The 17,306-nt window shown below is 45.1% G+C and overlaps 1 protein-coding gene across 9 annotated transcripts in view; it reads left to right on the forward strand.

Annotated features, from left to right (window-relative positions):
- CTIF (cap binding complex dependent translation initiation factor) overlaps positions 1-17,306 on the forward strand; it is a 250,835-nt gene that overhangs the window by 133,275 nt on the left and 100,254 nt on the right. For all 9 annotated transcript variants that reach the window (XM_053293688.1, XM_053293689.1, XM_053293686.1 and 6 more), the window contains one exon: positions 15,305-15,381. In XM_053293688.1, coding sequence (XP_053149663.1) covers positions 15,305-15,381 — 77 coding nt within the window. The remainder of the gene's footprint in view (positions 1-15,304; positions 15,382-17,306) is intronic.

A 17,306-nucleotide genomic window follows, 5' to 3' on the forward strand; every position in this document is an offset into this window, starting at 1 on the left:
GGCTGGGCCATGAAGCTCGTTGGTTGTCCTTGGGCAAGTTACTAGGGACCAAGCTGCACATGATGGAGGAAATGTGTGACAGGGGCTTAATTTTTTTTTAACTTCAAAATAGGCTCAAAATATGAACAACTATACTTTTTTTCCCCCTGCTGTAGTGCCAAAAGCAACTTGTAGAGAATTTTAGATCAGGAAAATTGTATGGGGGGGAAAGGATTAAATACTCAGCTCTGGTGCACTGATCAGATTTAGAGATTTGTCAGTCTCAGATAACTAGTTGTTATTGGACTACAACTCGCATCATCCCCAGCCTTTGGCTGTTGTGGCTAGGGATGATGGGAGTTGTAGTCCAACAACTAGTTACCCAAGACTGCCCCCATGCCTGTTTCAAGATGAGCATTCCACTCGCAATATGATTTGGCCTTATTTCTCAGCCTGCTCTGCTGCTTCCACAACACTTTCTTCCTCTTATGCTTGGTATGGCTCTCCAATGTCTCTTTGATGCCACCTCTCTCTTCTCCTTCAACTCCTTCCTCAAAACCCATCTTTTCCATGAAGTTTTTGGTATATCCCCTTAGTCCCCAAGCCCTACTGCAATAGTTCCCAACCATGGGTCCCCAGATTATGCTGGACTACAACTCCCATCTTCCCCTGCCAAGGCAATTGTGGCAGGGGGGTGATGGGAGGTAATTCAGCAACATCTGAAGTTTCATGATTAGGAACCCCTGCCCTGCTGTAACCAAGCCTAAGTACACGTAACTGAAAATTGAATTTTACATACCAGAAATTGAAATAAATGCTTATTCTTCCCCTGTTTTACACTCTGGCTCCATCTGTCTTAATCTTTCTCTGTTGTTCCCTTAAGTCATTTTGTAAATTGTAGGTCTCTTAATTCAGGGCCCTGTTCACTCCTTTTTTGCAAAGCACTCTGTAAATGGACAGCAGTAGCTAAATAATAAAATAACTTGTCTCACACAGTGATTTTGAGAATTAAACAGGATAACTCCTTGTATACCACCCTGACCTTCTTGGAACCCTGGCAGAATGCAGACATAATTTAAAATGAATGTTGGCTCAACTGCTTTGCATCAAATGCATTTTTTAAAAAAAGACAAGTGAAATAATTTTGCCATCTTCCTTTCTGTACAATGAATATACTGTTGATTGTAATGACAGCTCTCTATAGCTGAATTAGCACTGGACATTAATTCTCGCCCATTTGACATCCTCTTGTTGGGGTTTCCCTTATTCCCTTCTCTCTCTCTTTTTTCTTCCTCAGCTTGTTCCTGAAAGTTTTTCTGTTTCTCCTCTGTAATTCCCTTTCTCTGCTAATTCTGGCTTCTGAAGGAGACAGCATACGTGGTGGGTTTCTTTTTATCATCTCCATGCCCCCCTCTCCCCATGGTGAAGGGATGAGATTAAAGTTATTTGTTCCAGTCTTGTGTAAATGAAAACGAAAAGCAAAGCATGGAGAACAAAATCCTTCTCTGGGAAACACAACTTCAAGAGGCGAAGGGAAATCTGCATCTGGAACAAATATAACCCTCGTCGCACTTCCTCAATAACTCAGCCCATGAAGCCTGCTGTTGCCAGACAAAGGGAATGTGGTTTGCCATCTAGGCTTCAATGTGGCTCCATTTCCCTCTCCAAGCCAACGGAATTTATATTAACCTCCAGCTTTCCGTAGCCAGTGGGAGATCTTCCTTGGCTTCATTGGCTGGTGGGGGGAAGTGCAGGGATATACCAGTTGCAACCCAGTTGCTGTTGATGGGAGGGACCCACATGCTAGAGACCCTGGTCATCAAACTGAGAGGCCGTGCAGCACAGCAATGAGCATAAATCCATAATGTGACTCCTCTGGAACTGAAAAACAGAGTTATCTTCATCGTAGTTGTCCCCCTCCCCACACCAAGAACACTTTAAAGGTAGGGTTCCCAAACGTGGAACCCCAGATGTGGTTGGACAAGAGCTCCCATCACCCCCAGCTGCAATGTGGGGGCCTAGCATTGCAAACCCCTGCTTTGAAATGTCAATCCCAAAATAAATGTGTTCCTGTGGCCTGCATGAGATAAGATTTATGTATGCATTAATTCAATTCAACTAATTATACTTTTGTCTGGCTTTTTCAGCCAAGATTGGCTCCCAAACTGATATACCATTAACATCCACAGAAAGGTGGAATATTCTTGAGATAGGGAGGATATTGGGGGTGCATTCCTACGTGGCAGTCTCTTCTGGTCCTTAGCTCACCTACCCTCTTCCTTCTAGTATGGAGGCCAACCCAGGGAAGCAGCCATGACATTTAAATTGTCAGGCTGGGGTTGATACGGGCTAGAAAGGGGGAAAGAGGATGACATGGGCCCAGAACTGCTTTAATTTAAGTCCTTTGCTTGGGAGACAGTATGGAAGAGAACACAAGACTCATAAAGTACAACAGACCCTTCTGGATAGAAGTGTACCTCTAGAAGGGCTCATATTCCTCCGCGTCACTTTTAGATCTTCACCTGCCACTTTCCATTTGCTTTTCCTCTGATCAGTTTCACCTAAACTGTTGGGTACTGTTTGTTCATTGTGGTTTCCTGAGTGGTGTTAGGTCACCATAACTTTTGCAAGAACCAAGTTGCTGGTTCAAAAAAAAAAAAAGAAGAAGCTTGTTGCAGTAGTTCAGTTATGCTAATTACAGCGGCTGGCATCCAGAGCAGCCTAACACTGGCACTGCTAACACCCCCATGCTGCTGTGTGGTATTGTGCTCCTGCACAAAAGTGCAAGTACTTTCCGGAGCTCACCCATACTCCAGAAGGACTCTTTGAGACTGGAACCATGTTGCTGTCTTGTTGAGTGAGGGCTCCCATCATGCCTCCACAGCCTTTAGAACTGTAGGCTCTTCATTAGTATGTCAGCCAGTGACTGGTCAAAGGACACCCAGTGAATTTCATGGCAGAGTGGGGATTCAAACCCAAGTCTCCCTGCTCCTAGTCCAACACATTGATCTCTACTGTTGATTTAAAAAATAAAGTGCCATCATCTACATGGACAGCATTTTTAAATAATAAAAACTGTCTGTTCCCATAGGGCTGCTTGGAAGATATGACATGGAGTTGTGTTTGGGTTTTGTTTATTTAGCGGGAAAATAATTCAGTCTTAGTTTTAAACTTTAAAATACTGATAATATCCCAACTAATTGAACTGGAAGTATGGGAGGCAGATATGTGCTTTCATCTTCTCCCTGTAGTGAAACTACAGGCTGTGCAAGAGTCAGAATCACCCATCACTGGGCTCATGAGAATATGTATTTAATGCATTTCTGAACCGCGTTGTTCAGAATGGCAGCCCCTTACTGGCACCAGCCATGTAATCTGAAAGATCACCTTCCTGCTCTCTATGTGGGAGGCAAGCAAGGTTTTTCTATATGCTTCAGATCAACCTTGAAATCATACCCTAAGGTAACCCAAATGTTGTGCCAAGAATGGCTGCATTGTGGTACTAATATACCTTATGCAAATTAAGCAGCATTGCAATACCTAAATTTGCATAACTTATTCTGCTACTGCACATCGTTGAGGAAGGACAAAGAGTATTGTAGAGCAGTGAAGCCTAACTGCCTTCATGTGTATCTTTCAGCCTTGAGGGCTAGAATTGTGTTTGTGAAAGAAAAGTGTGGAGGTTCTCAAGATGCTGAATTTTGCACCCATTACCAGTTTCTTGTGAAGTGTGATCCTGGTATAGTTATGGCCTTGGGGGAAAGTGCCACCTTCTCTGAGAGATGTTTCTTGTGTCCTTCCCTCTGTGTGTGTGTGTTTGTGTGTGTGTTTGTGTGTGTGTGCGTGCGCTGAACTGATAGAATCTGCAATGTGGATGTTCTCTGAGTTCCTTTCTGTAATGCCATTCCCTCAAAGTCTCTCTCTCTTTTCCAGTCATCTGCCTTGCTAGCTCCACATATTTTGATGTACTGTATGTTTTGCAGGCTATCCCCCCCCCCCCCCCGCCCCGTGTAGCGGGCAAGACAGGTACTCTGATGCTGCAGTCTGTTTTTAAGTGGTGACCCCTGGTACAGGAAATGCATTCAAATAAGCAATAAACCCAAACAAAACTAAAATAACATCAGTTAAAACAATTATGGTCACATCCACTCGTGAGGTATTGTTCCATTTCCAGCTGTGACATGGGAAAAGTACTCTGGATTTCCTAGATCAGATTGTAACTGATTTTGCATTGACAGACTGATTCTTATAACAAAAGGGGATTTTCTTTTGTGGGTTATTTTTATACTCTTTCTAAAGTAGGTTACGCAACCTTTGCACTTGGAGAAGAGCACAGCAGTGCAATGTGAGGGAAGCGGCTAAATCTTGGGTCATGCCTTTTGAACACAGATAGGCGACCTACTGATTTGTTTTCTGGATCACACCTAGAAACCACCCCATGATGATCCTGGATGCCAGAGCTCTAGTTGATGTGGTCATAATTGTTTGTCATAATTAAGCAAATCTCTGGGGGCGTGAGTCATTTTTCTTTGATTGAAGAGTCCCCATAGATTGAAAATTCAAAACATTATAGTTTTCCTTAAAAAAAAAAAAAAACACCTATGAATTTGCCTACCAATGGCTGTTAGACATGATACCGTAGCTATGTGCTGCTTCCTTTTTAAAAGGCAGTATGCCACTGAATGCCAGTTCCTGGAGGGCAGCAGGGGAGAGGGCAGTTGCCTTCAACTCCTGCCTGAGGGCTTTCCAGAACCTTCAGGTTGTCTGCTGTGGGAAACAGGATGCTGGACTAAATACACCTTTGATCGGATACGGCAGGGTTCTTTTTATGTGAAGGCCTTCATGTGTTTTCATAGAACACAAAATAAAATACTTACTGGATCTTGAAATACATGCCTAAAACAACCCCGGTTGGTTATAGGCCAGCACGGAGGAGAAGTCACACAAGCAGGCACACTGAATGTATTTGTGAATATTAATATGTGAGCAAAACACACTGCTACTTTTTAATCCCATATACACTGAAAGTACTGTACATTTGCACTACAAACAGATTGTGGTTTTGTACCATTTCAGCTGTCATGGTTTCCTCCAGGGAGTCTTGGGAATTGTTATTAACCACTGTTTGGTGAAGGTGCTGAGAATTTTCTGTTTGAGGCCCATGGCCACAAAGAAATGCAATTCCCAGAATTCCTTGGGAAGGTGGAATGATTATGAACCCAGTTTATAATGTGGATAGGCTCTGTGTAAGTGCTGTCTAGACTGTGGGTCCCTGCCCTGTGCACATAGGTCCTTTTTTGACCACTTTCTTGATGTTTTTCCCTCTCACACTGTAGGTGTACATGTGCTGCATACAGTAATTTTGTAACCTGTCAAATGCCCCTAAAAGATCACTCAGGTAGGAAGGAAGGATTGCATGGGAAGGCTTCAATTACTTTGCCTGAAAGCACTCCATGCTGCCTGAAAACATGTCCCTGAGGGCTGAATGACTCACAGGGGTGTATTTTCAGATGGCATACAGTGCTTCTAAGGGTGCGATTACCAGTGCTTGCATTAGTCAAAACCTTCAGCGGCACTGCTGCTTCTCACCTAGCACCCACACTTTGCTAGTCTGGATGTCAGCCAGTTGATATAGTCCTCTGAGTTTGAGCCAGAAGAGTGCAAGTGAAGGGCTATTTCTCTGAAAGGGAAGAGTCTAGGAGCTGGACTGTAGCACCAAGTGCCAGAACTTCTCTGCTCGTGCCAACATATCCCTAATTATATTGCACTTTTGCATGGATTTTAATTGTAGGCCACTTTGGGAGCCCTTCCTGGCTGAAAAGCAAGATATAAATATAATACGTAAAGGGGGGGTGGGGACAATCTTTTAAGAAGATTCCGATTAAGCTTATTATGGTCCAAGACCAGAAAACAGACAGAAACAAGCGGGGAAATCAGAGTTACAGAAAAACCAAGACAGCTTATAGCTTACATCGCATCCATTTGCCATATTATGGATACACTAAATCAATACTTCCTTAGGGAATCCAATTGCAGATTTAACCATCTGATTCCTAATGGAAAAGGCCCTGGAGTAAAACTTTGCAACATTAAGAGTAATGTCAGTGTTAGAATCTATCTGACCTGCCTGAATATTTCTTTAAAAGTGGAGCTATAAAAATAAAAATGCCTCTATAAAACTGACAATATAATATCACATGGTCCACAGTTTCAGTCTCTCCCATCTGGCAGGGACAAATCCGATCTGCATAAGGAATCCAGAGGTATCTCCCCCCCCAGTACAGCTGATGGCAGCACATTAAGCCCGGCTAAGGTGAAAGCTCTCCGATACTTCGATGTTACAAGACTGTAAGGATATTTTGCTGGGGATAAATCTTTACAAAGGTTTCCAGCCTCCAAACAACGGGAAGCTAGACTCCTGTCCTTCTGCAAATCCATGTCCCAAAAGCATTGTTTTATGGTCTCCTTCACCCTAGAATAGCCCAGAGACAGCAGGGCTGGGGTAGGGAGTCGGCAACTCTGTTCTCCTCTAAAACTCTCATCCAACCTGAATGAAAGCTGTCAACCAGGGTTAAAGGGGTCAGTCCCATAGAGCAAAACGTTAGTTTGAGCCAGAAATTGATCTTTTTTAACCAGGCTCATGCCTCTAATGAGACTGACCCCAACGCCATCGGAGAGCAGCACTGGGGACAGAGCTTGATGCTCTGAAGATAGCTTTCAAAAACCTTGACTGGATCACCTCCATGGGGCGAAAATCCTTATAAACACAGGACTGCGATCCATACAGCTGTTGCGTAACTGCGGTCTGAGGATTGCTTCTTTAGGTAGTCTCTGAGGCACTTCACACAATGAGTGTGGAGCACCAGATGGGGTTTGTGTAGGGAGAGCGAGCTTAGCCCACTCGCCCTGCGCACGAGCAGTCACTCATTGCTGGGCCACTGGATCAGCGGCCCAGACAGCCAGCTGCTCCAGTCTGACGCTCCCGTGCCTGGCCACGGCTCCGTTTGGAGCTCCGGGGGAAGAGGAGCGCTGCCACGCGCCCCCCTAAACCCCATGAAGGCACCATGTGAGTGTGCGGTGCCTTCCTGGGATCCCACCCCACCCCAAGTGTGTCAGCAACCACAGCTGACACACGATCAAAAGAACGAAGTTAATGGAGCACTCTCCATTAACCTAGTTTAGGGGTAGGGTTTCTTAGGTGGGCTAGCCGCCAGAGAGCCACCAGGCTTGCCCGTGATCCCTGTGGTTTTCACAATTGCTCAAAACCCGACTGGGCTCCCGTAGCCCGGTTTTGAGCAGTCGTGTGAATGGCTTCTCTGTTATATGGGCAATCTGGGTACTGTAATCTGCAAATGAGCACAAGTAACCAGCCATCTATTGTGGAGGCTTCCAGCTTCTCCCACAGTCTGTTCCTGGGTACGGAATCAAATGCTGATTTGAAGTCGATAATGTAGTATATACAACTCATTGGGGCTTAGATATATATTTCTCAGCCAACTGCTGTAATATTAGACATTGGTCTGCAGTGGATCTACCCACCCTAAAACCTGCCTGATCTTCGACTAAAAATGTTTTCACGGTCCATCCAATCCTACAACTTCCAACAAAAAGCTTGCCAACTAAACTTAGCAAGCTAACTGGCCAATAGTTGGCAGGATCTGATTTTATTCCCTTTTTATATATGGGGATAATAATTGTGAGGCCCCAATCTTTGGGGATTTGCATAGATTGGCCAATGTAGGTGTAGTGATCAGTCACTGACCAGCCCCTCCTCTCCCCTAAAGAGTTAACCCTGTCCTGACTGACAGTCTGGTGAACTCCAGAGTTCAGCCAGTCATCACACCAAGTGAGTGGGACCTGGATCAACATGAGGAGGAAGAGAAGGTTCCTTTGTTAGAAGAAGCTAGGCTGGAAGTGCAAGAAGCATGGGCGGAAAGGCTTAGTGAGAAGCAATGTAATTTTGCTCCCTCATGGTCAAAAGCTAGCCTGGAGATTTCTCTCATGGAAGGACCTCTGCAGATCCTTGTGAGCAAATAATAATTTGCATTATTATTATTTTTATTTTATTTTATTTTACATTTATATCCCACTCTTCCTCCAAGGAGCCCAGAGCGGTGTACTACGTATTTGAGTTTCTCTTTCACAACAACCCTGTGAAGTAGGTTAGGCTGAGAGAGAAGTGACTGGCCCAGAGTCACCCAGCTAGTTTCATGGCTGAATGGGGATTTGAACTCGGGTCTCCTCGGTCCTAGTCCAGCACTCTAACCACTACACCACGCTGGCTCTCATTAGAAATTTATATTTCTTTTATGTACTATGTAAACCCCTGGTACTGTTCTAGGATGGTCTGTCTGTAAGCTTTTAAAAGGTGCTTTTGTATTTTCCTACATCCATATTCTTTGCAACTGGGTAACCATGATTTTTAAAGTGTGCCGCCCCACCATCATCTGGGGTGGTTTTTGAAGTATTACTGTGACCTACTAAGTATTTTTTACCTGTAACTAAAAGCTGAGAGAGCCTCAGACCGAAGCAGTCTGTAGTATTTGAATAAAGTTTTCTTTCTTCCTTTTTTTCTTTGCATTTTACAAGCGTCTCTGAGTGGATTTTTGTCTCAGGAAAAACGGGGGCTGGAAGTGGGTCTCATTCTGGTTCATACACACCTCAGAGGGTCAGCAATCTACCAGTTTTCTCACCATTTGTAATCTACCAGTTTTCTCACTATCTCTCCATTGCACATGGAGGATTTTTTAGTATATTTCCCATAGCAGAAGAAGGAGAGTTTCCCTGGGATTTCTACCCCAAGCCCAGGGAGGGTCAGATTCTGAGATAAAGAAGGGTGGTGGTGACAGCCACTTTTGAAACTACCAGAGATCCAGGGATGTTTTGGGATAAGCCTTTGCTTGGAAAACACAGAGGGGATGATTCAGCATTTTCCTTCCCTTCACGTTGGCTTGCTCTGAGATAAAGGCCGGTAATCCACTACAGTAGGTGAAAAGCACGGCCAACATTGAGGCCCACCATTCAATGTTGCTTTTAATCAATTCTGGGGGGATATAATCACCTCTGAGAGCTTTTCCAGACTTCATCTGGGCCACCAACTTTTTAATTTCTGTGGCGGCGACTGGGGGTCATACAGAGAGGTCTGACAAACAGGAGTCTGGGAGAGAGCCCTGACAGGATTCTTTTGAATACAGTGATCAAAAATATGACTCCCAGGTGTTGTCTGGAACACAACAATCTGGCCTAGCAGTATCCTGCTGAAGCCCTGCTACTATGATCCACCAAAACATGGCCTAATCATTGGAATTAGTGACCAAGATTAACTGGGACCATCTTTCCCTTTGGGCATCCCCGCTTTTTTCCTTCAACAAAGCCTCATATTGTTTTTTCTGAGAATACAATTCATGGGGATTGGCAGTGGCTTCTGTAAGGTCTCTGACAGGAATCTTTCTCAGCCCTGTCTTGTAGATGTTGCCAGGGAGGGAACTTGGAACCTTCTGCTCTTCCCAGAACAGCCTCATCCCCTAAGGAGAATATCTCACACATCATCTCCCATTCATATGCAACCAGGGCGGACCCTGCTTAGCTAAGGGGACAAAGTCATGCTTGCTACCACAAGACCAGCTCTCCTCTCCTATCTAAAATGTGAATATAAAACCTCATCACACAGGCCCAACCTTGTGTTGAAATCTCCTGCTATTACAGCCCCAGCAACTGGATACACTTTAATCAAATTGGAAATGTATGCTTCCAGTCGACCAGGAATCTGGAATTCAGGGCCACTCTCTTTTGGAAGGCAAATAAGCATTTACAATCAAAAGACCATGTTGCCCAAACTTAACTATGCCAGCCATGGCTAGCTCACCACAAAAGACCAGTTTACTGAAAACTGCTTGCAACTTTGTAGAAACAGAAATTGCCAAACTGCCCCCCTCCCCATGCACCAGATCTACCCCACTTTTCACTCAGGGAGGCCTGGAGCACCCATGAGGCAAGAAATTGAAGCATTTGATTATGTGCAAAGAGAATGTGCAAGTTCAGCGTTTAACCATCTGACTCATCAGACTCCCCGCCACCCCTAGTGAGCTACCAGTTCCAACCAAAATGGCTCAACCCCTGTCCTATGCAGAGCAGACAGTGGAGCCTGGGTGAGTGTTGGGTCTGCCAATGCTCTCGGCAGCTGCATTCCAGCCTAGGAATGATAGTAAAAATAGCTTCATTCCTGACTCCTACTCCCCACTTCATCATGTTTTTTACAGTCTAGTAATCAGGGAAACCCGGATACTAAAGTGCCCTTTAGATATTCTCCCGTGCAGCTGGCCCACATAGAGTCCTTGCCCACGTGGTTGTGTCATTTAAACTGCAGTGCTCACAGATAAGTGGATTCCTTGTGGCCTGGAGGTCATCTAAAGGACACTGAAGTTCAGGACGCTGGCAATGGTTGTGGTGGGCAGCTCTTTGCCTGCTGCAAAATGACATGTTGCCCTTATCATTGGTTCTAGCTGTTGGCATTCCCCACCCCCACTTTTCATCTGCAAAGCATGGAAGAGGTGACTATATCTACAAATTCCAAAGAATTGAATAGCAGTTATGGAGGATACATAAATAGCAATCATGAAGGATTTGCAAAATGTTGCTCGGTGTGTGTGTGTGTACATAACATAACATAAAAACCAAGCCAAAGGCCTATCTAGTCCAGTACTTGTTTCCCACAGTGGCCACCAGATGTCTTTGCAAAGTCCACACGCAGGAGATGAAGGCATGCCCCCATCTCGCTGTTGTTTTCCCACAACTAGTATTCAGAGGTGTCCTATCTATGAACCTGGAACCTGCAACAACTACTGGTGGGATGCTGTGCTGTGGGTGGCATTTTCTTCCATACCCCTTGCAAAACTACACTTCCCAGAGTCCCTGGAGAGAGGGAATGACTGTTCAAATCAGTCAACACACACACACGCACACACACACAATTTGCAGATTACAATTTCCTCACTTTGTCCCTATTCACAAATAATAGAATTGGGGTCCTGGGTAAGATAAGAAGCAGCTCTGAGAGCAAGACTGAGTGCAGAAGCAGAATAGTTCAAACTAGCTGATCCGGCGTAGAGCACCTGTGCCCTTAGTTCTCCCTGTCTCTCCTCCCCATCTTCATTCCCCCCACTTTTAGCCCCAGTCCATTCTCCCCCTCCCAGTCCACTTTCCCTCGCTGGCCAACCTGGCTGGCACTCCCCACCCCACACACCGGTTGGCCTGGCTGGTGCTTTCCCTCACTGCCCACTGGAGGCGCTTTCCCTCACCAGACGGCCGGGTCAAGGCTTTCTAGTTCTCCCTGCCACTGTTTCCTCCCCTGCCCGCCCTCCCCATCACCACCTCCGCCTTCTCCCACCCACCCCTGCCTTCTCTGGCCACCATCTGGCCGGCCCCACCTACTCACGCCCGCCGGCACCGGTGTTATTTCCCCGGCCCACCAGCCAGATGGCCACCACCACCATTTTCTTCCCCCCACCCGTCTCCATTGCTATCCGGCAGCTCTCCAAACTCTCACGAGAGCTGCCACACATGGGATTAGACATGGTATACCCCAGCGAATTATATATAAAGAAATATGTTCTTGATTTTCAAGGTTAATAGACAGCAGGCTACAAAAGCAAATGGCTGTATCCTTCTGGTTTGGATTTGAACTTGCAACAATTGGCATTTGCAAATACTGCACTGTGGAATGTGTAGCTGTTTGGTCTAGACTCTAGAGCACCTTCTTTATTATTTATTTATTTATTCATTCCATTTCTCTACCGCCTTTCCAAAATGGCTCAGGCTTTATAAGTCAAGGCTGCAACATTTGGGGCTCTTTAGTTTAGAAAAAAAGAGACTAAAGATAGACATGATAGAGGTCTATAGAATTATGCATGGTGTGGAGAGAGTGGATAGGGAGGAGTTTTTCTTTGTCTTTCACAACACTGGAACCTGGGGCCATCCCATGAAACTGATTGCCAGGAAACTTAGAATTGACAAAAGGAGGTCCTTTTTAGACAGTACATAATTAATCTGTGGAATTCTCTGCCATGGGATGTGGTGATGGCCACCAGCTTAGATGGCTTTAAGTGGGGCTTAGACAAATTCACAGAGGAAAGGTCTTTCAGTGGCTACTAGTCTTGATGGCTATAGGCTATCTCCAGGCTCAGAGGCAGGATGTTTCCAGATACCAGCTGCAGGGGAGCCATGTTGGGAGAGGGGTCATCACGCCTTCATCTCCTGTTTGTGTGTTTCCCAGACAATTGGTGGGCTGCTATGGGAAACAGGCTGCTGGACTAGATGGGCTTTGGGCCTGATCCAGCAAGGCTCTTCTTATGTAAATGTGTGTATAATGTCTGATAGTAATCATTAGCTTATGCTTTCAAAGCACTTTGCAAACATTATCTCAAGGAATCATCACAACAGCCTTGTCAGGCAGGCCACTGTACTATCCCCAAATTGCAAATTTTGGGTTTGGGGTGCTGACTAAGAGTTAATAACTTTCTTAAGGGGTTATCACATATCCTATCACACAGTTAAAAAAATTGTATTCCAGCAAATAGGCTTTTGGTTAGAGATTAGCAGAGCTTTAGGGGTTGGCTTCTAAATGCCTTGAATTATAAACTTTTTATTAGGGCTTTTGGAAATGGATTTTACCTGCCTCTTTTCGAAGTCTCTTTAGAATTGCAACTCTTGACTGTCTCGTCAGACCTCTGTCTGCAAGTTTTATGTATGCTGGAAATATTTATGGCATTCCAAATCCGTAATCAACCTTGAACAGCTGCCTATGTATCAGTAGACCTCAAACCCTTTACTCTGATTTCCCCACAATTCAAAATAAATTTGTCCTTATTTTGAACCCGTTGCCCTGTCTCGCCTCCTGGTCCAAATGCCACCCCTGTCATATTCTCCAGCACTTTAAATTTATAGGAGCTGCTGAGGCTAGAACTAGGATCTCATGGCCATGCTCACAGCTGCTGGGTGGTGAGCTGTTCGGGCAACAGACTGCAGCATCTCTCTGGGTGGGGATGATGATGCTTGGGTACTGGACTATGTCCTGTCTGGGCTGCCCAAGAGGCTAAAGCTGCAGGAACCTGGAGAGATCTTATGGAAGAGGTTGACTCTATCTAAAGGCAGACTGATCCTTTCAGCGTTCTGGAGCCTAGACTGTTCCTCCTGGGCTCTGCCGCTGTGCCCGGAGTGTCTGAACTTTAAAGGGGCTGTGGCTCGGAGACTGGCACTCCTTCTCCATTCCAACTGCTCTCCCTGGACTTCCATATTGGGCAAACTGTGGTTGGGGCTTACAAGGTATTGCCTCCACCGCATGGTTTGCAAACCCATTTCAAACCATGCCGATACTGAGGGACGTGGTGATGGGGTAGAGGCCAGCTCTGTGGTGAGTTCAGGGCCCGTGCGTGCTACTTCAGGGTCCCCTGGCCCTGAGGGGATTCAGAGCTTCCTTGGTTTCCAGTCCAGTGCCATGGTCTAGGGCTGGGGCCAGTGCCAGTCCTGTTTTCCCACATTCTGCTACATTTGTGGGATCCAGGGCGTGTGTTGGCTTTGGCCCTACCTCCTCAGTGTCTGACTCGGGGTCGCCACTGGAAGAGGCCAGGTCATGGTGGTCTAGTTCCCTCCACTCAAGCTGACCATTAGTCCTCTTCAGCAAGATAAAGGCTTCTACTTAGGCTGGGACCTTGAGCAGGGTTAGCTTTGTCTTGGCATGACTCCTGGCTTTAAACCCCACCTCACCCCTAGCTATTGGTTTGACCTCCTGGCTCCTGCATTTGGCACAGCTCCTCGCGCTCACCCAGTGGCAGTTCGGTGGCTCAGCCTTCACATCTGACAGTGCACCTGTAACCCTTTCACCGGGGCTGAGAAAGGCTGCTCTGAAGTCTGCGACTACCACTGTTGACCATAAATCCATATTGGGCAAACTGTGGTTGGAGCTTACGAGGTATTGCCTCCACCCTGTGATTTGCAAACCTATTTCAAACCATGTTTTGGAGCAAGGCATAAGTGGCTTACCTCCAACAGTGATTCACTAGCTTGGTAGCAGGAGAGAGGCTCTCTTAGGGATGCTGAAAATGGATTGTTATGGATATCTGAAGAGTGGTTTTTACAGAGCTTTTTTAATAGCCAGTCTGCAAAGCCTTGTGCTGCATAAATAAAAGACTTTTACTGCATATAGTGGTTGCGGCAGCTTTGTAGTTCTAGGAAAATAAATAATACTTTGCAATTATTAGAGAGTGTCTCCTCTTCCAAGAACCACAGAGCTCTTTACACAAACTAATGAGGCCCCAAACCATCTCTAAGAAGACTAGACATATTATAACACCCATTCCCTGGGGCTCAGACAAAGTCATGGACAGAGAGAGAGGAATTTCAACACAGACAAATCCTCATAGCACTAAAATGGGTGGCTGTGGACAGAGTCCATATTCAAGGAGCCTAGAAATCCAGCCAAAACCTCTACATTCTGAGACTAGAATAAATATGCGCCTATTAGGCAAATTTGCTTGCATTTAATTTGCATACTTCCCCCCCTCCCCCCAATAGTGTGAATGTGTCTACATGGTCTTGGGAAGGGTTGGAATGGAATGCTGGAACTCACAAAATGTTTTAGGGATCAAGAGTCTGGAAAGCTCAAGCCAGAAGATAGGAACATAGGAAGCTGCCCTATATCAAGTCAAACCATTTGTTCATCTTGCTAAGTATTGTCTATGATGACTGGCAACAATTCTCCAAGGTTGGAAAGTTGTCTTTGGGGGATAAAGTCCAGTGATGGTGCTATTAAATAATGATAATATTTTGAATAAATTCCAGAAGAGGAACATATTTCTTTGTCCCTGCTTAACTGAGCAAAGAGGCACCTTTTGATTTTCTTTATTTAGCAGGGGGAGAGCAACTGGCCCTATCCGTTCCCAGCACAGTATCCCTCTTTGGGAACTTTTGTTGAAAAGTAGTATATAAATATCAACCGTATTCCTATTCATAGTGTATGATGATCTTAAACCTAATGGCACAATAGTTATTGCAGCTCTGAGGATAGTTTCATCATAATAAAGCTGGTTGTGTGAACATTGTGTTATTCCTTCCTGGATCACAGCATGTTTATTTGTGTTAGCAACTCTCATTCTGTTCAGCAAAGGGAGGTGAAATGAGTGATTCATTCAAAGCAATGTTTAAGTCCATCTCAAGGACACAAGAGTCGACAAGTTCTAACTACCTTTCTGCTGTTATAAGCATTAAGTATCTCTGACTCTTTGTTCTAAATTAATATATTCCATCTTGTTCCCTTCCTTTTTTTTATCAGGGTTATCATCCATTGCCACATGAAGCTGAAATTGCACACACCAAAAAATTATTCAGGAGGAGGAGGAACGACAGGAGGTAGGGGAAAGTCTCCCAGAGCATGTTTAAATATCTTTTTCCTGTGCCATTCTTTTTCTGTGCTTATTACTTACATCAAAAATAAAATGGAAATGGAATATCCTTTATCAATATTGCACATTTAACTTATGGAAATGCAGGGTTTTGCTAGGAGCTTGTCCAGTGGTCAGAGACTAAGCACTAGAGTTCTAGGTGATAAGGACTGACTGGATAAAGGGGGCATCTTGTGCCCAGTTATTCTAGGCAAGATGTATATTCTGTGGTCAAACAAGTGGAAGCATTTGGTCTCCGTTCCCCACTTGAAGTGGATGGGTCTGTAGCTGAGTGGTAGAGTATCTGCTTTGCCTGCAGAACATCCCAGGTTCAATTCCTGGCATCCAATAAGCAATAAGTTCTTCGACGTGGTCTCTGTGCTTTACACGAATGGGCTTTGCGCCTGTTCGTGTAAGAACACAGATGACCACTAGAAGAACCCAAGTTACAGGTAAGCAACCTGTCGATCCCCTCTGTATAATAAAGAATGTATAACAAACACAATTGATTTGGGTGTCTTTTTATGTAGACATAGCAAGTTATATAAATCTAAGGACATACTCAACCTCTAATGAAACCAAGATTCAACCCAAGGTAGGACAGTCGTCCCTTGCCAACTGCGAATTTGTCTAACACAGTTTTACATATAAGTGACTAGGTTTTTGTAGGCGGTCTTGCTTAACGCGACTTAAGTATACACAATTTCCCCCTCCTCTCTGCCCCCAACCAGCATGAGGCTTCCCACCACATCTAGGGCTCCCTTCTCTCCACCAAGCACCTGTTCCCTCCTCCTCCTCCCTCCCCTCCCTTCAGTTGCACCCATCACTTCCCTCTGTCACAGGCTTTCCTTCCCCCTCATAACTTGGTAGAGATTTCCCTCGTCCCCCACCCCACCTCCACACACGGTTCCCTTCACACTCTGTTTCCCTAATCCCTTCCCTGCCTTCAGATACCATTCCTTCCGCATGCCATTTCACTCATGCGTCCTTCCCACCGGCCTCCCTCTGTGGGGGCACCCCACCACCGGGCACGCCTACAGTCAAGCCGGGGCTTACTGCAGGGATCCGTGGGGCAGCTCCCTGCCTGGGCCTCTCGCCTCCTCTGGTCTCGGTTTACAGTACTGTAAGTGACTTCAAATCACCCCACCCCAGGTTTCTGAATTATATTGTGATCACGGTTCCCCTAACCCCCTGATTCTCATAGATGCCTTAGTCTTGCCAACCACAATTTTGCCAACCACAGTGTTTTGCTAGAACGGAACCCTTGCGGTTGGCAAGGGACAACTGTACTTCATAAAGATACACTTGTGAGGATAATATAATCCATAGTATAAAAGTCAATACAATCTATATCATATAAATCCACAACTATAACACAGTGACCTCTGTTTAACTATTAAACTTTGTCAAGTGGATGACAATCTTAGAGAAACTAGAACGCTTCAATGCAACTTGATAATGCTGGTGGTATTAATCCATATGTTGCACTGCTATGTAGAACCACTTCTATTGCTTCAAGAAAAAATATTGAAGTGAATCTATGAATTGTGAGTTCCATACAAGCCTTTTGTTGAGTTCTGTCTTAGTTTACAACATGTTACTTTATATAAGGTTTCTTTTGAATTGTGTTTTTGAGGTATTTTCATAACACGTGCTTACTAAGGGTTTGTAGAAGATGTTTCTTGAATATTTTTCTGTCTTATTAAGTTGCTAACCTAAGAATAGCCTTGATGAATCAGGACCAAGGCCTATCCAGTCCCATATCCTGTTTTACACAGTGGCCCAACAGATGCCTCTGAGAAGCCCACAGGCAAGAGGTGAGGCCATGCCCTCTCTCTTGCTGTTGCTCCCCTGCAACTAGTATTTAGAGGCATCTTGCCTTTTAGGCTGGAG

The sequence above is a fragment of the Hemicordylus capensis genome, chromosome 2, assembly GCF_027244095.1.
Source record: "Hemicordylus capensis ecotype Gifberg chromosome 2, rHemCap1.1.pri, whole genome shotgun sequence".
Taxonomy (NCBI): Eukaryota; Metazoa; Chordata; class Lepidosauria; order Squamata; family Cordylidae; genus Hemicordylus; species Hemicordylus capensis.